Raw genomic sequence first — 23,251 nt, 5'->3', positions numbered from 1 at the left:
CGGACGGTGACGGGGGCTCGTCTCGTTGCAGGGGCTTCACGTTCAAGAAGGCGCGCGGGGGCCTCGCGGCCGCCTCGGCGCTGAGGGACAAGGACGTGAACACCTCCCTGGCTGCGCCCGCCGCAACCCCGGCCAGGAAAGCGCCCGCGTGGGGCCGTGAGCCCCTCCCCAGCTCCGGCCGCCCGCCGGCCCGCGCCCCCCCGGGCCCCGCGGCGAGGGCGGGCAGCGGGGCTCCCGCCGGGAAGGCCGGTCCCGGCAGCGCCGCTCCCGCCGGGAAGGCCGGTCCAGGCAGCGCCGCTCCCGCCGGGAAGGCCGGTCCCGGCACCGCCGCTCTCCCTGCCCTCACCATCGGCGATGAGTGGGATGACATCGACGACTTCGACCTGTCCGGGATCGAGAGGTTCTGCCGGCCGCCCGTCCTATCCCCCAAGGGGCTGCGGGCCCCCGACAAGGCCCGCCCGGAGCCGCCCGTCTGCCCCGGCGCCGCGGGACGCGGGGAGGCACAGCCCGAGGCTGAGCCGCGCCCCTGCTCACAGCAGTCCGTGATCTGCCTCGAGGACTCACCTGCCGACCCGGTTCTGGATGAGGACAGGGCAGAGCCTCGCCCAGGTAACGGGTTATTTGAAGGAACCGGAGAGCTGTTTATGTTTGCGCTCAGAGGGATGGGTTTGCCAGGAATCAGAGGGAGCTGTGTGCTTGTGTCTGATAAGCAGCCATGGATTCCCTTTGGGTACCTGGATTCCCTTTGGGTGCTCGCAGCCTGGGAGGGTGCAGGGCTGGAAGCAGGTGACTGTAGGTTTAGTTATATCACTTTTCCACTTTAAAGAGGGTTTGTGAGACTTCATCTGTCTTTAATGGGGGAAAAAAGGGAGTAGTAAATACTGTCTTTAACACTCAGAAACTGTATCAAACGACTGTTTTGAAATCTGGCTGTTAATTTTCCCCTTCTTTTGTTTGTACTAGGCTGAGTTTACAGTGTTACCCAACAGTATTAATTCAGTTCTCTTGCAGCTGCTGGTGCTGAAGGAGGTGGGGGCCAGGAGCCACAGGGGGCTGGGAGCAGTCCCCCAGAATTGGAGGAGGCTGTCGGGCCGTTGGCAGGCAATGAGCTCGATGAGGATGAGCTGGACATCATCCCTCCCTCCCCCGAGGAGGAGCTGCCTCCCTTCTCCCCTTCTGTACAAAGTGTCAGGTAAACCAGAGTTCACTGGTGAAACCATCTGTCCGTAGGGTGATTTGAGCAGTACAGACCCGTGACTCCTGCTTGTTAAAAAGGTGCAGATTGAGTTTGTGTCTCTTTGCTGTCTGGCAGGTTAATGGTTGGCAGCTGCAATTAATGCTTTCTCAAATACTTATTTTGCATCTGATGTGTTAGGTGGCTTTTCCTTCAGAAAAAGCAGAGTTACTGCTCAGCTCTTGGGTTCTCCCTGGGGTTTCAGGAATTTATCTTTTGCACACATCTTAAATCCTATTGTTCTGTGGAAATGCCTCAGTATCTGTGTTTTAGTGGCTTTTTCTTTTGCAATTAGCAGTATTTTCAGAGACTCTCCCACTGGTGGAAGGTGCTCAGGTGGCAGCTCCGAGGCCGGGCCACGGGAGGTTCCCACAACAGAACCCGGAACTGGAGATGATCCTGGTGCGGGGGATGCAGGTATGGGAAATGTTTGGAATGTTATGCCTCAGATTTGGGGGGGTAGTTTGCAATTCATTATTCTCCTGTGTACCCTGTGTAATCCAAGAGCTTTAACTAACAGATAGAGAATTAACATCAATAGATGGAGAATTGACATAGACAGATGGATAATTAACATGTATAGATGGATAATAAAAGATGAGGGCAAAAATATCTAGATTCTGTGAGTTCCTGCTCACAGAAACAGTTTCTTTATCCAACTGGAACAAACATATATTGAAAGTAAATTATTTAGACTTGCTGCAATGTGCTATTCTCGGGGCCAGTGGTATCACCTTGTTAGCTATTCTAATAGCAATTGCTGTGCTGAACTTGCTCCCTGTGACAGGTGAAAGTGTGCCTGTGGCCCGGCAGCTGCTCGGGGTCATGGAGGCCATCTGTGAGCTGGTGGATGCCATCCCACTGCAGGAGCTGCAGGCCCTGTCCTGTGCCAGAGCCCTGCTCCAGCACAGGGACCTCAGGTAGGCTGGGACAGCTCTGTGTGGAGCAGGGACCTGCTCCACCTGCAGCCTGCAGGTGTCCCCAGCATACTGGAGAATGAGGTGGAGGGGGGTTAAAAAGCTTAGAGGCACTGGCTGAAGGGAGATAAAAACTACCCCAAAGTGCTGCGTGCTTTAGCGGTCCCAGTGCTCTGGCAGAGGGAAGGATCCAGTTCCACACCCATCTGAGGAAGGTGCCTGGCACCAGGTGCTCCTGGAGAAGCAGGAGCCGTGCTGTGACCTGCCCAGTGCCACCCTCAGTTCTTTTAACCACAGGCACCCAGTCGGTGTTCTCTCCCTGAGCCTCACTCTCACTGGCTGCAGGGATGGTGGTTCCTCCTAATATCCCTGAGCTTGTCATCTTGCAATGTGATTGTTGCCCAGTGCTTTACCTCTTGCATCAGCTGATGGCACAATACATAGACAAAGTATTGGGATTTGGGATTTTGATTTGGTTTTTTCCTGGACTGGGATTATGGGCTTTTCTGAATGCTCTCAGCACAACTAATTTATTTTCTTATTGCTGTAGTCAGACGTTGGTACTTGGAAAGTACCTAAAACCATAATTTGGTAAAAGCATATTTTTACTTATTTTTAACTTGTGGCTCTAAGGATTTACTTTTTATGCTCTACCTTGCCTGGATCTGTTCCCTGATTTTAGGAATCCTTTTATTTTATGTCTGTAGAGAATGTGTTGTAATTTTGTCCTTAGTTTGTTCTTGTGGGTTTTATTTTTCCCTAGATTTGTTTGAAATATCTTTCAAACACAGTGACTCAGAGCATGATGGAACCCCCATAATGTTAGTGTTTAATAGCAGAGGGACAAAACTGTTTAATGGATGTTGTAGAACTTGGTCATTGCTTGTGACTAAATATTTTTTTTTCCTTTTTCCATCCTTCATCTCTCCCAGGAGAAAATTGCTGGCTAATTCTGTCAACTTGAACCAAAATGGCATAAACACCACTTTTCCAAGAAGCTGGAAGGCTCCCATGGAGCGGGGCCCTGGTGCCTGTCCTGGTGCTCCTCCAGGTTCTGGCCTGAGCTGGAGCTTCACTTCTGACAGAAACTCCCCCAAATCCACAAACCTCCCATCGGTGCTTTCTGTTCATTCCAGCAGCTTTTCTGCCAAAACAAATCAAACCTTGGATACCTCTTGTGCCTCAAAGCAAAGTGTTGAGGAGATCACCTGCCCAGGAACTGCAGTGCTGCCTTTTCCCAAGGGAAGTGGCAGGGAGGGAGGTTCCCTCAGGCTCAGCCTCCAGTCCCAGCCATCCTGCGACAGCAGCTGGGGCGAAAGTCCGGGGATGAGGAATGGGAACCAGCCCCTGAGCAGCACAGCCCTGAAAGCTCAGAGCACGGCTCCCATGACCAGTCCTGCAGGGAACAGTTTGGGTACAGACGATCCTGACTTTGACCTGGATCACTTGGACATCGATGACTTTGATGAGGACTGGGAGGAGCCGGTGGCTGTTCCGGCAGCACTGTCGACACCCTTGTACCAGCCCATCAGGGAAGGGCCACCCACCAAATCCCTCTTGTCTAAGATCATGTCCAGAGCCAAAGGGTCTGCTATGGGATCCAGTCCTGCTGCTCCGAAGTCAGGCTTCCTGATGGCAACAAAGAACCGTCCAGGTAAATATACTCGTGAGCGTTATTGTCTTTCCCTTTTTAAATTCTTACTTCTTTTCAAACCTAAGGCCAAGTAACTGCTGCAGATCACATCATTGCCTTTTGATTATGTGGAAGTTTCTTTTGGTTTCTTTTTGCAAAGTCATCTTGGTTTTTTTTTTCCTCCAAGTGATGCCAAACCTGACTATTCCCTTCCCATGCAGGTTTCAGGCTGCTGAAAGATGAAGCTGCTAAAACTGGAAATAAGAATGTTTCTGTGTTTTACTTAAATAATGATTCTGCAGTTGTTAATTCAAAGCTGTACAATAGTTTTTGCTGTTTATGCAAAATGTTCCAAAATAGGCACTTGTGGAAGCAAACCCAATCCCTCTGGGGCACAGGTGGGTCAGTGTCATTTAGGGTTACTGTAGGAACAGGTTTGGCAAAGGGGAGGTGAAAATCAGAGTCACAGAAGGGGTTAGAGTAGAAGAGACCTTAAAAACCATCCAGTCCCACCCCCTGCCATGAGCAGGGACACCTTCCCCTATCCCAGGTTGCTCCAAGCCCCATCCAGCCTGGGCTTGGACACTTCCAGGGATGGGGCAGCCACAGCTTCTCTGGGCAACCTGTGCCAGGGCCTCACCGGCCTCCCCACCCTCACCAGGAAGAATTCCTTCCTAAACTCAACACTGTAACTCACTGTAGTACATTTTTTTGTCTCCCAGATCCAGGGGTTCATAACCCTGCACTGGAACGCTTCAGGGGTATGAAATTTTCCCATTCTGAAGAAATGAGGAATATATTTCACAAGAAGTTTGGATTGCACTCCTTCCGGACAAACCAGCTGGAGGCCATCAACGCTGCTCTGCTGGGGGAGGATTGTTTCATCCTCATGCCCACAGGTACGTGCCCCACGGCACCCCGCTGCAGCCTGGGAGGTCTGGCACAGGGTACACAACTTCTGCAAGGCCTGGGACAAGCTTTTCTCTTCCCCTGTGCCTTTGTGAAGGTATTGTGCTGGAATTCTGTGGCTGCAGGATTTGTGTTGTTGCACTGGGGTATTTTGAGTGAGGGGGATTGAATTTCTGCATTCCACAGTAATTCATGTGGTAACTTTTCCATATCCTACAGGTATCACTTTGGGGCAGTCATTTGTAAGTCAGTTGTTTCTGAAAGTGCTGTGAACTGAGGAGTCAGAAATAGGTTTCCAGACTGTCTCTCTTTCCTCTTGATATCCAACACTTGGGGTGTTCTGCCCAATCCTTGCAGGAGGTGGGAAAAGCTTGTGCTACCAGTTACCAGCCTGTCTCTCTGCCGGGGTCACGATCGTTATCTCTCCGCTGAGGTCGCTGATCATCGATCAAGTTCAGAAGCTGAACACCTTAGATGTAAGTTCCAGCAGCTCTATTGAGTGAAACTGCAGGTAACTAGATTAGAAATCTGAAATTTTACAGCAAATCTTGTGTCTCTTGAATATAAACTGCATAAATTGATTAGATGGACGCTGTCAAAGGCACAGAAAGTTGTCTAGGAAGAACTAAATTGGATGAACTTGAATATCTTGGCTGTGTAACTGCTGGATTTATTGCTCCTCCTGAGTGTTGGGTATTGGAGTTGGGTTTTCCAGAGTAGATGCTGATTCTGAGAATCCTGAGAGTTGTATTGGCACACCTAAACAGGAGCAGCCTGGCTCTGCAGCAGGAACAAGCGCTAACAATTCCTGAGTTAGGGGGTTCTGAGGTGCTAGACACCTCTGGGAAAGAAATTCAGATGCATTTAGAGGGAAGAAATGCAGGTGCAGGAGATCACAAACTGACTGCTTAGGAACAGGTTTGTAACTACAGGTAGGACTACATTTGATGCTTCTTCTGTTTTGCATGTATTAAAACTCAATATATATATTTGTAATACAGATTGCTGCAACATACCTGACTGGTGACAGGACAGATGCTGATGCCTCGAAAATATACGTGCAATTGTCCAAGAAAGACCCCGTCATAAAGCTGCTGTATGTCACCCCCGAGAAGGTTTGTGCTTCACCATGGGGGCAGTGAGAGGGGGTTTGCTGGGAAACACTGCTCTTGGAGTAGGCTTCTGGGGAAAAACCCTGTTAAACAGTTTTTAGATAATGTTTAGGTAATTTTCAGTAAGACTCTATAAGCTGTAACTAATTTCAATCAGTAATTAGCCAAGAATGAGAACTATGTCCCTACAATCTAAACTTAAACCCCCATGCCCATCCATTTCAATATCTCTTGCTACATATTAGTGTTAATCACTGTCCAGCAGCTACTAAATCCAGGCTGCTCTGTATAGGGTAATACAGGAAGAATATGGCACTGTCAGGGTAATAGGAGATTGTCAGAGCTTGCCTTGGGGTTTATTATTTGCTGCCTTAAAAATATGTTATTGCACAAGAACTTTGTAAGAGGGGACTGGTCAGTGTGCTGATTATGTTTCTTTCTTCAGCATTGTCTTTCCCTGTCTTTCTCGACATAAGTAATTTAAATTTATTGAAATTTCCTCAGAATGAGGGACTGTGGGATAGGTGATCCCAGAACCTCATGGGAATCTCACACCAGCTGCTTCTTAAAACGCAACTGATTGGCATCATCTTTCTGCCTTCGGGCTCTGCCTGCGCAGTCAGGATTGACTTGGCAGCACAGAACAGTTGTTTCAGTGTTCAGCCAGGCCAGGTGACACTGTGCTCTGTTGCTCTGCTTTCCCATGCCATGGGTGCTGTGTCCCAGGTGTGTGCCAGCAGCCGACTGATGTCAGCCCTGGAGAATCTCTACGACAGGAAACTCTTGGCACGTTTTGTTATCGATGAGGCCCACTGTGTCAGCCAGGTAAAACCTCCTTTTGTTTTTTGAAATGCCAGAAGGCTCAGTTGGAGCATTTTACTCTTGGAGCATTTTACTCTGTTATACTTACATTTTGTTTTCCAACCAGTGGGGCCACGACTTCCGACAGGACTACAAACGCCTCAACATGCTCCGCAGGAAGTTCCACTCGGTCCCCATGATGGCTCTCACTGCCACTGCCAACCCCCGGGTGCAGAAGGACATCCAGAATCAGCTTGAGATGCTGAAACCACAAGTGTGAGTTGCTCAGCAGTTGCCTGAAACTGACTGTGCTGCAGAAATTTTGAGTGGTAAATTTAGTTCAGGTAAAAAAGTATCACAGGCCCATCTGAAATCCTTGTGTAGCTACATCTGATTAAATGAAATGTATGCATGGAATTCAATGAGTTAGATGCAAAATATTAAAGGAAGAAATAAAAAACTTGCCAAACCCTTCCTTGCATGCTGAAGGGAGCTGTTTAACAGAATGTAACTGCACCCATAAAGCTGATGAGCCCCATGAACTGTTGTGTTTTAGGTTTACAATGAGCTTCAACAGGCATAACTTGAAATATGATGTGTTGCCCAAGAAACCTAAGAAAGTGGCGATGGATTGCTTGGAATGGATTAAAAAATATCACCCCCGTGAGTACTGAGTGGCACAGAGCCTGCAGGCCTTTCCATGGACCACTTCTTAAGGCAGGAAAAGCTTTTTTAATCCCATAATAATGATATATTTACAGGAAAAGCAAGTTGGAGGCAAAGTGATATTATTGATAATCAGATTTATGTGCATCCTAAAGTTAAGGGTTCAAGTTAAGATGGAAAAGTAAATTGTTGTGATGTCCCTGAGTAATCTTTCTGGAGCCTGCCAGAGCTCTTAGCATGGTGTCTTCAGAGTAATAGAGATCATACTGGTTTAATTGTGTTTGGTTTGCTTATCTGTAGTTCCCCTCAAAGCTATCTTCAGAGATTCCCATCTTTCCGGGCTCACTTCGGAGTCCTGCAGCATCCTGCTGCTGGAATTGGACAACACCAAGATTCCCTCAGAGCTTCTCCAGTGCTGTACCCTTGGAGAGCATTGACTAAACTGCTCTAGATCTTGATTTATGTAGTTTTTATTCATGCATTTTAAATCCTGAGATTGCACAATATTAAGGAAAATGTTTCTTGATTCCACCTCACAAAAAACCCCAAAAGATTGGATAGGAAAAACTAACAAAACCATCTGATGTTAATAAAATAAGTTCTACAATTAAGTAGTTACATTATTACCTTTATTACAATAGGTCAGTATCTGCTTGGCAGGTTTGACTGTCGAGCAAGTGAAAAGGGATAAAACTCTATTGTAACTCAAATTTCTTTTTTTTCACCTGTTTGCAGATGACTCTGGAATAATCTACTGCCTTTCCCGGCGCGAGTGTGACACCACAGCAGCCATCCTGCAGAAGGAGGGGCTGGCTGCCCTGGCCTACCACGCCGGCCTCACCGACTCCAACAGGGACCTGGTGCAGCAGAAGTGGGTCAATCAGGAAGGATGCCAGGTAAAGGAAAACTGAGGGGGAAAGGGAAGAGATTTTGGGCGCTTTTATCCCTCTTGGCCCAGGAAGTGGAAGGGAAGTTGTGCAGCGTTGTCACCTGGTGGGCTGCAGTGTTGAATAACTGATCCCAGCAGACCTGCTGGGGCACAGCAGCACCTTTTTATTGGGAATTCTAAGAACAGAAGGCTGTAGTACTGCACCATGGTCTGCTGCTCCAGGAGGGAGGACCTGAGCAGTGCAGGGCTCCTGGCACAGCTGCTGGCACACTGCTGGACTGTACAGAGACTGGAATTTGGGGGTTTCCCTGTGTCTGGAGTAGCTCTCCTGATGGGAGAGGAGATGTTGCTGTTTTGTACTCGACCCTGCGGGGTTACAATTGGCATTCTGGGTTCCAGGTTTCCTAATCCTGGTCGCCTGTCTGGTCTCAGTGCAGAGCTGCAGGAGTAGCTTCCATAATGCACGTGTGTAACATTGTGATTTCCTTCCAGGTGATTTGTGCAACCATTGCCTTTGGAATGGGCATTGACAAACCCGACGTGCGCTACGTCATCCACGCGTCCCTTCCCAAATCCATAGAAGGTTACTACCAGGAGTCTGGCAGAGCTGGGCGGGATGGGGAGATGTCTCACTGCCTGCTCTTCTACAGCTACAGCGACGTGACCAGACTGAGAAGGCTCATCATGAGTGAGTTCTCCTCTTGGAACTCGGAGGTGATACTAAAGCAGTCACTTTGTTGCTGGTCTCTTTTTCATTCAGCCCCTGTTATTTCTCTTTTACAAGTGCCATGGGTAGTTAAGTGTTGCAAAGAGGGGAGAACTGGGCACTTTTCCCTGGATGGTCTTCTGTCAGGATTTTTGTCACTTGTACTTAATTTTAGTCAAAACCATTTCGCTTTATGGAATCATTGGAATTGTTAAGGTTGGAAAAGACATTTAAGATCATCAAGTCCAACTGTCAGCCTGGCCCCACCCCCACGTCACCACTAAACCGCGTCTTCAAGTGCCACACCCACATGTTTTTCAAACACTTCCAGGGATGGGACTCCACCACTGCCCTGGATAGCCTGTGCCAAGGCTGGACATGAAGAAATTGTTCCTGATATCTAATCTAAACCTCCCCTGGTGCAAGAGGCCATTTCCTCTCATCCCATCATACATATTCTTCTCTTGACTCTTGTCGTTCCAGGCTCGTTTCCCTTCTCCATTTTCTAAAACTTCAGAGACAAAATCTGGTCAGTTTTGTACCAACCCACTCATCTTTTTTAAGCAGAACCAATGCTGTGTTTTGCCTGACAGTGTATAAAAACGCAGAGGTGCAGATCTAACGAACACAAGTGAATTTGTTGTGTTTCAGTGGAGAAGGATGGGAACAGCCACACGAGGCAGACCCACTTCAACAACCTGTACAGCATGGTGCACTACTGCGAGAACGTCATCGAGTGCCGCCGCATCCAGCTGCTCGCCTACTTCGGGGAGACCAACTTCAACCCCAACTTCTGCAAGGACCACCCAGAAGTGATTTGTGATAACTGCAGCAGAAAGAAGGTAAAACACGCAGATTTTATTTATAGTGGTGTCAAACTGATTTTGCATTTAGCTGCACGGTTACACGGCCCTTGGGAAGGCAAGTGGGAAAAGGAATAAATGTCCTGTAGTTTTGTGATGCTTCCAGTTATTTCCAGGGTTTAACCTAGAGCAGAGTTACAGACTGTCTGTGAACATGTGATGCTCCTGTTCCTGTCAGAGGTGCAAGGATGTTCCTTAATGTCAATTTTCTTGGCTACAGTGTTTGTGGGAAGCAGGAGCTAATATCAGATCCACTGGAGTGGCTGCAGGGAAATGCCTTCACTGCCTGTTCTGGTGTTTTCAGGACAGCTTTGTGCTGCCAGAGCAGCGTGAGTGCCACATCAGGTGTGCACTGCTGGAGGTGGCCCAGAGACTGGGGGTACATATCAAGGATTGAAGCAAACTTAGTGGCAGGAGCAGAAGGGAAAGCAGCTGCGGAAGTAGGCAGGGAAGGGTTCCCGATCAGTTTGGTACCTGTGGATGTGTTTGAAGCATTCCCTTACATAGCTGTGGTTGGAACCAAATTTGACCAGAATAATGCATATTCAGTCCAGTTTTCTCATTTTAATGCATATTGGAAGTGTAAGTTCTAGGTCATGGCAGCAGGATTATTACAGGAATGCTTTCCAAATGATTCACCTCGATTCCCAGAGTTCATCCAGGAACCTTGCCCCTCACTGTATACCAAAAACACAATGGGGATTATATATAGTCAGTTGGACTGTTATTGCATTTTCCAGAGTGTTATGAAATCCAGAATCCCTGTGACTGCATCACTGTAGGTTACTAACTAGAAAATCACTGTTTCTCTGTTTGGAACAAACTGAATTCACGGCTGGGAAAAGCTCAATAATGAAAACAGGTTGTCAGTAACAACTCGCATTAGAGGAGAAACACATAATGGCATTTCCTAATCAAGTCTTGATTTAATAGGATTATAAATCAAGGAATGTGACAGAGGACGTGAAGAACATCGTTAGGTTTGTACGAGAGCACTGCGGGCAGGTGGGACGGAACGGGAGGAGGAGCCCGGGCTCGGGCAGGTACACCCTGAACATGATGGTGGATATTTTCAGAGGTGAGTCTGTTCTTCCAGAAACACCCAAATAACTGGGTGCACAAACCCCTGACCAGGAATCAGGAGGGCTGTGCAGTGCCAGCAGGGCTTTAAAAGAACATGTGTTTTGCAAAATTAACCTTCCCGGGAATCTCTTGGTGGTAAATGATTCAAAATAAATGAAACGGAAGGTTTAATCCATTTCAGGTTGCTGTAGTGATAATATTAGTTTTCTGATGCTTAAAGGCTTTTTAATGTGAATAGACTATGGAATTCCCTTGGGAATCTCCCACAGGTCTGTAAATGCACATCTACATGGGCTTTCTGATCACAGGCTTATCCTGTGGTTTCTGTTGCACAGGTACAACGAGTGCCAAGATTCAGTCTGGAATATTTGGGAAGGGAGCTGCCTATTCCAGGCATAATGCTGAAAGGCTGTTTAGAAAACTGGTCCTGGACAAAATCCTGGATGAGGATTTGTACATCACAGCCAATGACCAAGCAGTGGCATATGTCATTCTGGGAGAGAAAGCTCAGGCTGTGCTGGATGGGGCACTGCAGGTGTGTAACTGTTTATTTAGTGTCTTGAGGGTATTGTTTTAAGGAATGTGCTGCAGTTTTCCTCGGCATATCCCCCCGGGTAGCTAAAACAACAGTTTGCCTCCAGCTCAAGGGCAGGAACAAAATCCAACATGTGTGATTCCTAGTCCAGTATTCCAATAACAATGTTGTGGGGCAAAAGGTGAGTTGGAGAGGTTTAAATCGTTCTCTTCTCCCTCATCCATCTGATTCCAGCTGGACAATGAAGGAAAGTTCTGACCCCCACAAAAAGCTGGCTAAAAAGGAAAGAAGGACCAGCACTCCCTTCTCCTGGATTTTTCTGCTCTATTTTTCCCAGTCTTTGTTGAGCTCTGATGGAAGATGCACTTCAAGAAGGCCATGGAACAGTCCCAGATTGCTTGAGGCAATGCTTCTTCATTTGTGCTGTGTTTGGAGCAGAGCAGAGCCCTCAGCATTACCCCAGTAACCTCTGTCTGAAGCCAGCTGCAAACTGGGCTCTCAAGAGGTTTTCCCTCTGTATAAACTCTGCCAGCTCTTTGTAGGAGAAACTTGAGGGTGAATGAGTAGCCTGTAAAAAATCACTTTAAAAGCATATACTGGATAAATAGCTTGTTTTGGTCCATTAAAGGATACTTTCTTTCCTCTGTTATCAATGAAGCTCTGCAGTAACTCCCTGACAGGCGTTATTGATGGCTCCTTTTAACAGGTGGAGTTCCATGAGACAGAGAGTGCCAGCACTATCAGAAGGCAAAGGGCTTCCATGGCAAAGATGTCCCAGCGGGAAGAGGTGGTTAAACAGTGCCTCAGTGAACTCACAGACACGTGCAAAACGCTGGGCAAAGTCTTTGATGTGCATTACTTCAATATTTTCAGCACCTCCACCCTAAAGAAAATAGCAGGTAAGGCTGGGTTACTAAGAAGTCCTTCAGAGGTTCTGCATAGGGGGGGTATGGAAAGGAATTAATTTCCTCCAGCATTTCTTTATAAGGAGTTACTTGTTGGACATGTGTAAGGGGTCCTTTGTTACGTTACAGAAACCTTGTCCTCAGACGTGGAGGTTTTGCTGCAGATCGATGGCGTCACAGAAGACAAACTGGAGAAATATGGTGCAGAAATAATCAAAGTGATGGAGAAGTACTCGGAATGCTCCATCCCAGGTGCAGTGTGCTTTGTACCTCAGCCTGTACTCTCCTGTGCAGTGCCCTTCTCTCCTCCTCTGGCAGATGCTTGATTCAAAAGTTACCTTGTTTTAATCACAAATAACTAATTCTTACAGGCTAATAATTACAGAAGGGAGCAATCCCAGACTTTCAGAACATAGCAAGGTCTTTGCTACCTTCCTACTAAATTCACTGTATCTCTGAAAGACTCGGGATGAGGGCAGTGCAGAGGAGGTGTGGAACAGCCAGGACAGATGTTTTGAATCCATCAGTGTGTTCTGGGGACAGTCTGCCTGGCCCAGGTGATACCTTGGTTGAATCAGTTTTACCTCTCTGTCTGTCTGTAGAAGATGCTGCTGGCCCAGGTGCCAACACAGCCACAGGGAGCACCAGCACTCCTGGGAGCGATGGAGAAGAAGATGATGCAGGTACAACCTCCAGCTATTTTGGCAATAACACAAACCAAAGGAGGAAGAGGAAACGGCCGGCAAACTCCAGAGACTGCAAGAGGAAAAAGACGAGTGCTGCTGGCAGCCAGCAGTTCCAGCCCAGAGGGTACGTGTCTGTGGTCACCTGTCACTTCTCTTTGCCCAGATCAGCATGATGATGATCCCAGAATTGCAGTTATCCCACTGCAGTTACTTAAGTATGGACTTAAGCAATGGTGTTAAAATTATCCAGGTGCTGGTAACAGTTGCTCCACTTGCTTTTCTGCATTTTGGTTTAAAAAGCTGGTGAGGAAGGATATTTAACAGTTATCCTCACACTTGAGTGCCACAAGCTAAGCAGAGACACCAAATTTCAGTGTGCTGCCATAACCAGCATTAGTAGGATGACTGGATTTCTTCCTTGGAATCATAAAGAGGTCTCAAAACTTTGAAGATTTGATGGAATATTTGAATTAATTCAAATTCTCGCTCTGATTGTGCTGAACAAGGCAATACCTGCATCTGGTGTTGCGTGGTCTTAAATTTCTAGGGCAGATCTGCCACTTCCAAGGATTTCCCTTTCCCTGCCCTGTTTTCCCTCATTCTGCTCCTTGTTTATGATAGCAGATGGCCACTCCCAGCTCAGCACGCCTTGCTCCACCCTTGGCTCCTTCCCTTCTACTGAAATATTTGTCATTAACTGCTGCTGACCCCAAAGTGTCACTTGCTGTTGATGCTCTAGTTGGGTTAATTGGAGCCGTGTTGGGCACATCCCAGAGCAACAGCTGCACTCAGTTTCCATTTCAGAGGTAGTTCTGCAGCCATGTGTGTTAAAAAAAAATAAATATTATAAAATGATCACACAGTCTTCTGGAAAATGGTGGTGCCCATGTGGGTGCAGCCTGGTGCAGGGAACGGGGCAGGTGTGCAGTGTGTCACACACACCTTCTCTCTGATTTTGCAGTGGCTACAGCAGGTACAGAAGGACCAAGAAGCCACAGAGCTCGAAGGCTCCGGCTTCCTCCAGCCCCAGCTTCACATCCCGCAGTGTTGGTGCCACGCAGGGAGCTGCTGGGAGGCTGGGCATGATGGCAATGCCCAAGCCCAAATCCAGGAACTTCCTCCAGCCTTCGTATTCCATATTGTAACTGGGAAACGCAATTACTGGATGAAAGCAAGTCCCCAGGATGGAATCATTGTTTGTTAAATTTTTGTTTCTTTTGCTGCTGAGCCTTGCATGGACTTGTGTATTTGTTGGGTACAAAAGCTCATGTTAAATAAATATTTTTTAACTGAGGAGTTTATTTGGGCCTTTCTTTCTACCATAAGAGAGTTCTGGCTAGTTCTAGAAACCCTCATCTTTTGGTGACGCTGTGATCCTGCTTTACAGCCACTTCAGGGACATGCTCAGGGCCACAAGTCCCTGGAGCTGCGAGTCCCCGGGCTGTGGCTGTCTCTGTCCTTCTCCCTTGCTCCTGCCTCGGTGCTCCAGAGCAGGAGAGCTGGGTTACTCCTCTGGAAACAGCAGGTTGGGAAAGAAAAGGTAATGAATGTTTTTAAGTTTCCTGTTTGATTCCCCAGATCCTGGAGGTGGGAGGGTCCAGCCCTGGCTATACCTTTTTTAGTTATTATTTAAAAAGAACCCAACCTGTGATCTTGTCACCGTCAGGGCCAAGGGCACTGGAGCTGCCCTCGGGTCCTGCCTGGCACAGGACACCTGGGTGGGTCAGGCAGGGATGTTGGAGGCAGCTGTTCGTGTGTTCCCCGAGCACCCGGCAGGGCAGGGCTGGGCTGGGCTGGGCTGTGCCGTTCCCTTGCTTGACTGGAGCTGAGGATTTCATCCGCTATTTCTGAGCGACGAGTCAGAACGGTTTTGCTCTTAGAATCCCAGACTGATTTGTGTTACGGGACCTTAGAGCCCATCCAATCCCACCCCTGCCCTGGGCAGGGACACCTCCCACTATCCCAGGTTGCTCCAAGCCCCGTCCAACCTGGCCTTGGACACTTCCAGGGATCCATGGGCAGCCACAGCTTCTCTGGGCAACCTGTGCCAGGGCCTGCCAACCCTCCCAGGGAGGAATTCCTCCCCAGTTCCCCCCGGCCGTGCCCGGGCCTGCCCCGCGCCCCGGGCGATGCCGCGGGCGGGAGGCGCTGAGGGCGGGACCCGCCCGGGCCGCCCCTGTGCGGGCGGGAAGCGGCCGCTCCGCCCCGTGCCCGCCATGGCGCTGCCCCAGCCCGCACCGCGGGAGCCCGAGGAGCCGGCACCGGACACCCGGCAGCGCCTGCAGGTCCGGGAGGCGGGGGGAGAGCCCGGGGGTGTGAGGGAAAGGGACCCGAGGGGACCGGGAACCGCAGGAGGGGCCGGGGTGTGAGAACTGAGGGGCCGGGAGCCACCGCGGTTGTGAGGGGAGGTGACCCGACGGGACGGGAGTGGGGACCGGGGGTGTGAGGAGAGGGGACCGGGGGCGTGAGGAGAGGGGACCGGGGGCCACCTGGATCTGGCAGGAGAGGGGAGCCGGGGGGATTTGGGCTGTCAGGAGAGGGCCCCGGGGCGGTCGGGGCTCAGTGCCCGGCGGTGCCGCGGGTCCCAGCCTCGTTCCCTCCCGCCCTCTCAGGAGTCCCCGCCGGCGGGCCCGGCCGAGCCCCCGCCGAGCGCGGCCCCGGTGCAGCAGCCGCGGGTGCTGCTGACGCCGCTGCCCCCGGCCTGGCTGCCGAGCGCCCCGGCCGCCAAGAGGCTGCGCCTGGAGCCCGCGGGCCCCCCGGCCCCGCCCGGCTCCCCGCCCGGGCCCAGCCCCGCGGCCCGCGGCCACGACGGGCTGTGGGATGCGGACAGCGACGGCAGCGACGGCGGAGACGCGGCCCCGGTGAGTGCCCGGCCCCCGCTTCTTGTCTTTATAAAAGTAAAATTCGTTAAGTGTTTTTTCTCTGTATGTAATTTTCCCCCCTGTTTTTAGCCTCTGGCTGGCAGCGTACCCGTTCATTTTACCCTTTCAAAATGTCTGAGGGACGCACAAAATGCTCAGAGTATATAGTTTTGGGCACCGCTATATAAAAAAGGCATTAAGCTTACTATTTCAACTTGTTGAGTCCACCTTCCCTATGAGAGACAAAAATGATCTAAAACTGAATTCCATTTATGCGCAGTGTTTGCTGTAAGACTGAAGTTTTAAGTTCTTTATTGAGTCTCTTCATTATTGTTTTCATTCTAACAAAATTTTGATGAACTGTTCTTTTCACAGAATTAATGTCAGAATAAGTCTTGTAAAGCAAGCTGTACCTGTGTGGACAGGTTTTGGTGTCGATACATGATCACCTCAGTTTGTATGGTTTTTATGTTTGTTACAAATATATCAAACCACTTTAATTATCAGTTCAGAGACTCAGAGCCTAGGACCTCTCTTGCAACCACATAACTGTACAATGGTGGGTAACTGGCTTTTCTTTCTGTAGGATGGACACTCTCCCCTATCAGCTTATGAAAGGAAAAGACTAAAGAACATTACAGAAAATGCTAAATTCTTTGCTGCTCTAAAGCTGCACGAGGTTTGTATAGAGTCTAAATAGCACCAAAATGCACCTTCTAAGTGTTCATAATTACACTGTCATCCCTCCTGGTGTGAAACCCTTCCCTCACTGGGATAGGTGTGTGAGCAAACCCATGAAAATCACAGAATCCTAGAATGGTTTGGTTGGAAGCTCGTCCCATTCCACACCCTGCCATGGGCAGGGACACCTTCCACTAGCCCAGGTTGCTCCAAGCCCCGTCCAACCTGGCCTTGGACACTTCCAGGGATGGGACAGCCACAGCTTCTCTCTTCCTTATTATTATAAATAATTGCAATAGGGTTCATTGCAGCCTTGAAATAATTCTATTTTATACAGGTTAATCCTTTATGGTTGTTATATATATATATATATATATATATATATATATATAAATCTTTTTTTTTCTCTTTAAGTCAGCTGCAAGACTTAACCAAATTGCAACCAGAAGACAACCACATGGCACCAAAAGGTAAAATAGTAGTAGATGAAATTTATATCCCTGATCCCTTTTTGTGGGATGAAAACCAATGTTGGAAAAAGGTGTGGGAAAAAAAAGAGAGGGGAAGAACAAGGTATAAGGGAGAGGGTAACCAGTTAGTACAGAAGAAAAGACATTTGGCAATGCCAAACCAATGCCAGGCCAAGCAGAAAATGAGCTGAAGCCCAAATAAAGAATAATCTGTATGATGGGAGAAGGTGGGAAAGGATGGCTCAGTGGGTGGGTGGCAGGATGGATAATAAATGAGGAGGGCTGGAAGAGAAGCGACAGTGGGGAGATGTGTTAGAAAATAAAGGGATGTGTAGGAAAATAGAGGTGCAGGACGTGTGTGTGCATTGCAAAGTGCTCGTGGTGGTGTTCCTTGCTGCCACCAAGGGGAAAAGGAACCACATCCCTCCTGCAGGGGCTGGGTGTCAGTCTGTGTCCTGGCTGTACCCTTGAGCCTGTCCCTAAATGCAGGGACTCATGTTCTGTATCTGAGTGTTTTCATTGTCCCAGACCCAAGCCCAAAAAGGTGGAGGATGACACAGCCCGGCGACGGTCCATGCGCCTGCTGAGGGTGGAGCCATCGGCAGTTCCTGTGTCAGAGACACCTGCCCAGCCAGGAGCAGAGGAATATGTGAGATGGGGAAGGGCTGGAGGGATGTGTAAAACTGTAAAACCAGTGCTGCTGACGCTGACTGGTGGCACTGGGCTTTGCTGGGCTTGTAAGCCCTGAGGCGTCTGGGAGGTGGTGACACGGGGACAGCAATGAAGGGTCAGTTCTGTCACACTTCAGGGCCTCTCCACAACTGCCACGAGCCAGGCAATGCCCTGGGCCTCAGGCAGGTGACACAGTGCAGTTTGGGATGCACAGAAGGGTCCTGAGGTAAAACATTCCACACCAACAGCCCATGGAGTTGAACAGCCTTAAACTCTAAGGTTTATTATTCTGTTTTTTATTTTATTGTAACTTTTCATCTGGTTTATTTTCCTTTGAAATGTTTACATCTTTTGAAGCAGTGACAGAGCAACATGTAAAATCTATGTTGCTCTGAGAGATGGGAATTTAAGTCTTCCATGGAGCTGTAGAATAGAGTTGAATCTGTAACACAGGTCTTGTTGGAGTACCAGGAAAGCAAAAAACCCAGGGAGGCAGTTTTTCTGTGCTCGGTGAAATTCTCTTTATCTTTTTAATAAGGTTTTGATATCAACGTTTTTCTTTTTACTGTTTATTTCCTGTCTTTTTGTAGATATGTTCTTAGAATGTCTGGTGGGGGGGAAAGTACCTATTCATCCTGTTTGTGGTTTTAGTTTGTTTGAGTTACAAAAATTGCCAATGTCATCCCAGCCTCAGGTTCCAGAGGGACCTGTGCCCATGATTCCAGAGGATCAGGCAGAGGACAGTAAACGGAGAGAGGCTTTACTGAACACATGGCTGAGGATAAGTGAGGTATTATTAGTTGTAATTAGTTACTTTTGGATAAAGTTATTTAGCTTGGGCTCTGATTCTGAGAGGTATCTCCCTTGTGTCCGTAGCTGAAAGGGGATGATGCCGACAGATGCACACCTGACATAGAGAGGTAACGTGGGAGCAGCAGCTAAAACTTGGCCTTTTCCACTTCCCCTTCCTTCTCTAATTAGTGTTTTGGTGATCCTTGGTGATTGTGGTGTTCCAGGTACCAGGAGAGCCTGAGCAGCATGGTGCTGAGCGAGGAGAACGTCAAGAAGGTGGTGAAATCCCGAGTGTGTTCCATGGCCATCCACCCTTCTGAAAGCACCATCCTCGTGGCAGCTGGAGACAAGTGGGGGCACGTTGGCCTCTGGAATGTGGTGAGTGGTTGGTGTGGTCCTCACCTGCACAGGTGTGTGGTACAGGATGGGTGCAGGTGGGGCACAGCCTGGTGTGGCACATCCAGCACCCTCTGCCTCCTCCCAGAAACATCCAAAACCCAGAGACTTAACTTTCAAAGCTGCAGTAACTAATAGAAATAACGACACCTGGTTCTGTGGAACGTCCGTTGTTTTGCAGAGCTGCGGGTCTGAGGAAGGAGCCCACATCTTCACCCCCCACAATCTCCAGGTCAGCTGCATGCACTTCTCTCCCTGCAACCCTGCTCACTTGCTGTCCCTCAGCACCGACAGTCTGCGCTGTGGCGATGTCACCAGGGCTGTCTTTGACGAGGTGAGTGAGTGCCCTCCTCGGAGATCTCTCCAGGGCACTGCTGGGAAGGTTTAGTCTGCTTGTAACAAGTTATTTGGTCTTTTTATTAGCAAGAAAGTTCAAAGTTCTGTTTCCACAAGGACACGTGAATTAACCTTTAATTAACATCACAAAAATAGGGACATGTTTCCTACTCACCAAAACCCAGTAACAGCCCTGGTTCTCCCAGCTTCCTTCCTGCAGAGGGCTGCAATTATTGAGTTTCATTTCCTCTTCCCATACTTAGCAATGTGTGTTTCTTCTCAAGGCATTGCCTTTAAACAGTGACATGATTGGGAGAACTGAATCCTACAAACAAACGACCCAAAAGAGCTTTGTAAAACAACATAAACCACGAGCTGCCTTTGCTTTTCTGAGCCTTCAGGAGACAGAATGCTGTGTCTGTCTCCACAGCTTCCCTGGAGCAGGGTGTGCTGGGTTCTGACAGGCACAGCTGCATTGATCAGCTCCAGTGCTGGGAAGGGAACAACCTACTACAGCTTAGAGCTTTTTTTTGCCCCAGCCCTTCCAGGCACCGTGATTTTAGCAGGGCTGCAGGCGGGCAGGTGCTTGGGCAGGAAGGTCCAGGGGGTCGTTATTTGAGGGAAATGCTTGCAAGATGATGTCTTGAGAGGCTGGGGAAGAAAAACCTGCTCAGTTTACCTTATGGCAGGTTACCTGGCCTTATAATACCTGTAGGAGCATCAGTGCTGGTGGAAGGAGCACAGCTGCACACCCAGAGAGCTGAGCCACGGAGTGTTCCTGCAGCACCAATGTGCTTGTTCTGATTGCTGCTGTGAGAGCAGGGAGATATCCCCAGGGGGATGGCATGGAGTGACATCCTGAGGCTGATCTCCCTAATTATAGGGAGCCAAGTTCACATTTCTGCACCTGATTAAAGCTTTCTGCAGCACTGGAGAATAGTATCCTTAATCCTCGCTCAGTGTGTGTGCTCAAGGCCAACAGCCCTTTTATTGCTGGAACACAGAGGTGACAGTGCCTTGCAGGAGCTCTAACAGCAAATTTGGAGTGTGCTGTTGCTGGCCTGGTTTGCATGGTTAATTAGCTCCTAATTATTTCCCCTTGGAATGCATACCTGTTTCATGGAAGGGTTACCTGTGTGGCTGGGTGAGGCTGGAGCTGTCACATTAGACAGGCTTCAGTAGCATTTTTAGTGAATTTAAGAGGGCGAGGATGAAACCCAAAGCCCAGGGAGAGTTTGGGTGTTAGGAACAACTCAGTGTGTTTTGTTGTACGGTTCTGGTGCCATTTGACCTTCCCTGTGCTCAGATCTGCAGGAGTGAGGAAAACTTCTCTTCCTTCGACTTCCTGGAAGACAATGCCTGCACTGCCATCGTGGGACACTGGGATGGGGCCGTGGCTGTGGTGGACAGACGGACTCCGGGAACGTCGTCGGAGCTCTCTGCAGACATTGGCTTCAGGAAGACACGGACAGTCCACGTGCACCCTGTGAACAAACAGTATTTCCTGGCTGCTGGCTTAGTGTACGTAGCTCAAGTTGAACTGGTTATTCTGTTTGCAGTGGTCTGTCTGCCTGGGCTCCGGGGTGGGCTCTGAAGGGTGCAGGAGAGCTGGGGATGAGCAGTTTGTCAGACTCAGTTTATCCTCAGAGCTGTCTCGATCTTTTTAGAAAACAAGTTTTCAGTCCTTAGCAGGATTTAAAATGGGATTTGCTTTGACTTCCCTTCACCTTTTGGAAATGGGGACAGATGGGCCTTGGTGGGCTTTGGCAGACAGAGGGACTTTAATGAGGGGCTGGTTGGGCTGGTATTGGTGCTCCCCAAATCCCTTGGAGCCACTGTTTGAATATGGAAACTCTGAAGCAGCTCCTACACAGCCTGCTGTGGCTCTGGAGCTGTTTTGGTAAGTGAAGGCTCTGAAGTGTTCCCTTGTGTGGCACCTGTTGCAGGGACGTTTGTGTTTTTGACGTGCGGTACCTGAAGGCCAAGGGGAACCAGCCCGTGAGCTCCCTCACAGGGCACACCAAAAGTGTGGCCTCGGCCTATTTCTCCCCTGTCACTGGGAGCAGAGTGGTGACGGTGTGTGCTGATGACAAGCTGAGGTAAGGCTCTGCAGGGAAGAACCTTCATGGAAAATACCAACTTCATCGCCATTATTATTATTATTATTACCTCTCTGTGTTACCTGTCACTGAGAACTTTGTCAAAGGTTTATTTGCATTAACGTTTTTAATTATTTTTTTTGTTTGTTGGAGTTTTTTCCTAATTCTCATTTTTCTGAAGGATGTTTAACAGGGAGCAGTGAAATACACGGGTACTGTTAATCTTTAAAAAATAACCAAAAAACCCCCAAACCAAAACCATGAAACCAACCAAGCAAAAGCCAGCCAAAACTTGCCTTATGAACATGAACACAAAGTGCTCAGAAGTTTATTTTTAGCTGCTGGCACTAGAAATGATGATAATATCAGCTCTTTTGTAAGTAGCCTACCATTTAATAATTTAAGCTGCTGTGAGTTGCTTGTATTGAAGTTTTTTGTTTCTCATTTGTGGTTTTGTGGCCATAATTTAGAAAACTGCCTGATTTAGTTTGACCTCAGCAGCATTTTTGCCCTGGGGGGGGGGATCCCTAAGTTCATGGAGGTGAAGGAGTGGGTGGGATGCTGGGTTTGGCCTATCCAGCCACTCCTCCAGAAGCTCTCAGAAAGGGTGGGGCTGCAGTTCCAGCTGAAAGCAGATCCAATTCACAAAGCACATCCAGTAATTCCAGCTGGGTTGTTGGTGCCTGTGTCCCAGCTGGCTGTCTGTGCTGCTCCGGGGTGGTCTGGCTGGAGCTGATCCTGTCTTTTTGGCACATGTACATTGTATTAAGGTGCTGTTGTGTTCCAGGGTCTATGACACCACGTCCTTGTCATCGACCATCCCAGCCCTGAGCTCCATCAGGTGAGCAGAGCACACCTGGGCCGAGGTGTGGCCACTCCCTGCACGCCTGGAGGGACAGGACACAGGGAATGGCTTCCCACTGCCAGAGGGCAGGGTTAGATGGGATATTGGGAAGCAATCCTTCCCTGTGAGGGTGGGGAGGCCCTGGCACAGGTTGCCCAGAGAAGCTGTGGCTGCCCCATCCCTGGGAGTGTTCCAGGCCAGGTTGGACGGGGCTTGGAGCAACCTGGGCTAGTGGGAGGTGTCCCTGCCCATGGCAGGGGGTGAAGTGAGATGAACTTCATGGTTGCTTCCAACCCAACCCTTCCTGGGATTCTTGTCCCATCCTGCCCATCCCAGGACAGGGATCCACTGCAGGGATCTGAGCAGGATGATCTCTCCAGTGCAAGTGCTGAGGGTTTAGAAGACATGGGAGCAGATGGGACATAAAGGATGATTCAGAATCGTGGATTCACTGGGAGGAACGTTTCTCTCTCTTTTACTTCCCCTGCAGACACAACTGTAACACGGGGCGCTGGCTGACCCGCTTCAGGGCCATCTGGGACCCCAAGCAGGAGCACTGCTTCCTGGTGGGCACCATGGCACAGCCCAGGCAGATCAGTGTCTTCCAGGACACGGGGAAGTTGCTGCACTCCTTCTACAACGTGGACTGCCTCACCTCCGTGTGCTCCATCAACGTCGTGCACCCCAGACAGAACATCCTGGTGGGGGGGAACTCCAGTGGCCGCCTTCACGTATTCAAAGAATAGAAGTGGTGCCTCAGATGCACAGTTTCTCCCTTTTTGCATTAACTTTGTCTATTCAGGCAGTTCCAGATCTGACTGTTACTTCTCAGGACAGAATTGTGTTTTAAAAAGCCTTAAATAAATAAATAAATAAATAAATTCTTTAAACTACCTTTGGGCATTCGTGTCTTCAGTGGAAATAAATCCTGCTGGGACATTTGTACCAAAACCGATTTTTTCCCCAATGACAAAGTAATTAAAAAAAGGAAAAGCATGGGATCAGCACTTGCAGCATGGGTGAGAAACTTAAAAATTTCCATGAGGGAAGCTGGAGTGCTGGTGTGTTCTATCCATCAGCTCTGAAGGGTTCAGGGTCCGTGTGTGTTCAGCAGCGTTTGTGCCTTGAGCTGTCTGGGGTGTAATTAAATCCTCGCTGGGG

At 49.0% G+C, this 23,251-nt stretch overlaps 2 protein-coding genes across 2 annotated transcripts; both read left to right on the top strand.

Moving 5' to 3' along the window:
• The first annotated feature begins 345 nt into the window (after nucleotides 1-345).
• On the top strand, nucleotides 346-14,232 carry BLM (BLM RecQ like helicase). The gene is made up of 20 exons (XM_027688309.1): nucleotides 346-609; nucleotides 1,012-1,192; nucleotides 1,533-1,651; nucleotides 2,022-2,154; nucleotides 3,084-3,805; nucleotides 4,507-4,683; nucleotides 5,051-5,169; nucleotides 5,695-5,808; nucleotides 6,532-6,630; nucleotides 6,734-6,882; nucleotides 7,163-7,269; nucleotides 8,008-8,168; nucleotides 8,654-8,849; nucleotides 9,519-9,709; nucleotides 10,664-10,808; nucleotides 11,149-11,348; nucleotides 12,055-12,247; nucleotides 12,383-12,505; nucleotides 12,856-13,063; nucleotides 13,901-14,232. Exons 4-20 carry the CDS (start codon nucleotides 2,060-2,062, stop codon nucleotides 14,082-14,084), a joined length of 3,183 nt encoding a protein of 1,060 aa, XP_027544110.1. The 5' UTR covers nucleotides 346-609; nucleotides 1,012-1,192; nucleotides 1,533-1,651; nucleotides 2,022-2,059; the 3' UTR covers nucleotides 14,085-14,232.
• Nucleotides 14,233-15,138: 906 nt separating this feature from the next.
• WDR76 (WD repeat domain 76) lies at nucleotides 15,139-22,966 on the top strand. Its single transcript, XM_027688314.1, has 13 exons — nucleotides 15,139-15,224; nucleotides 15,552-15,800; nucleotides 16,387-16,479; nucleotides 16,896-16,951; nucleotides 17,480-17,600; nucleotides 18,312-18,413; nucleotides 18,500-18,543; nucleotides 18,640-18,793; nucleotides 18,993-19,145; nucleotides 20,454-20,668; nucleotides 21,094-21,246; nucleotides 22,034-22,087; nucleotides 22,581-22,966. Exons 1-13 carry the CDS (start codon nucleotides 15,156-15,158, stop codon nucleotides 22,834-22,836), a joined length of 1,719 nt encoding a protein of 572 aa, XP_027544115.1. The 5' UTR covers nucleotides 15,139-15,155; the 3' UTR covers nucleotides 22,837-22,966.
• The last annotated feature ends 285 nt before the right edge of the window (nucleotides 22,967-23,251 follow it).

Source organism: Neopelma chrysocephalum, unplaced genomic scaffold (assembly GCF_003984885.1).
Source record: "Neopelma chrysocephalum unplaced genomic scaffold, ASM398488v2 Primary Assembly neopelma1_75, whole genome shotgun sequence".
In the NCBI taxonomy this organism is placed as follows: Eukaryota; Metazoa; Chordata; class Aves; order Passeriformes; family Pipridae; genus Neopelma; species Neopelma chrysocephalum.
Note: the sequence above shows the minus strand (reverse complement) of the source record. Positions and strands in the feature narration are given on the sequence as shown.

Excerpts from the sequence above, each read along its gene's own strand:
- BLM (XM_027688309.1), top strand. The coding sequence starts at position 2,060 with ATGGAGGCCATCTGTGAGCTGGTGGATGCCATCCCACTGCAGGAGCTG. Across the intron at positions 6,631-6,733 it reads AGGCCCACTGTGTCAGCCAG|TGGGGCCACGACTTCCGACA; the intron begins GTAAAACCTCCT and ends TTTTCCAACCAG. Across the intron at positions 11,349-12,054 it reads TGCTGGATGGGGCACTGCAG|GTGGAGTTCCATGAGACAGA; the intron begins GTGTGTAACTGT and ends TCCTTTTAACAG.
- WDR76 (XM_027688314.1), top strand. The coding sequence starts at position 15,156 with ATGGCGCTGCCCCAGCCCGCACCGCGGGAGCCCGAGGAGCCGGCACCG. Across the intron at positions 17,601-18,311 it reads AGCCAGGAGCAGAGGAATAT|CCTCAGGTTCCAGAGGGACC; the intron begins GTGAGATGGGGA and ends ATGTCATCCCAG. Across the intron at positions 20,669-21,093 it reads TTCCTGGCTGCTGGCTTAGT|GGACGTTTGTGTTTTTGACG; the intron begins GTACGTAGCTCA and ends CACCTGTTGCAG.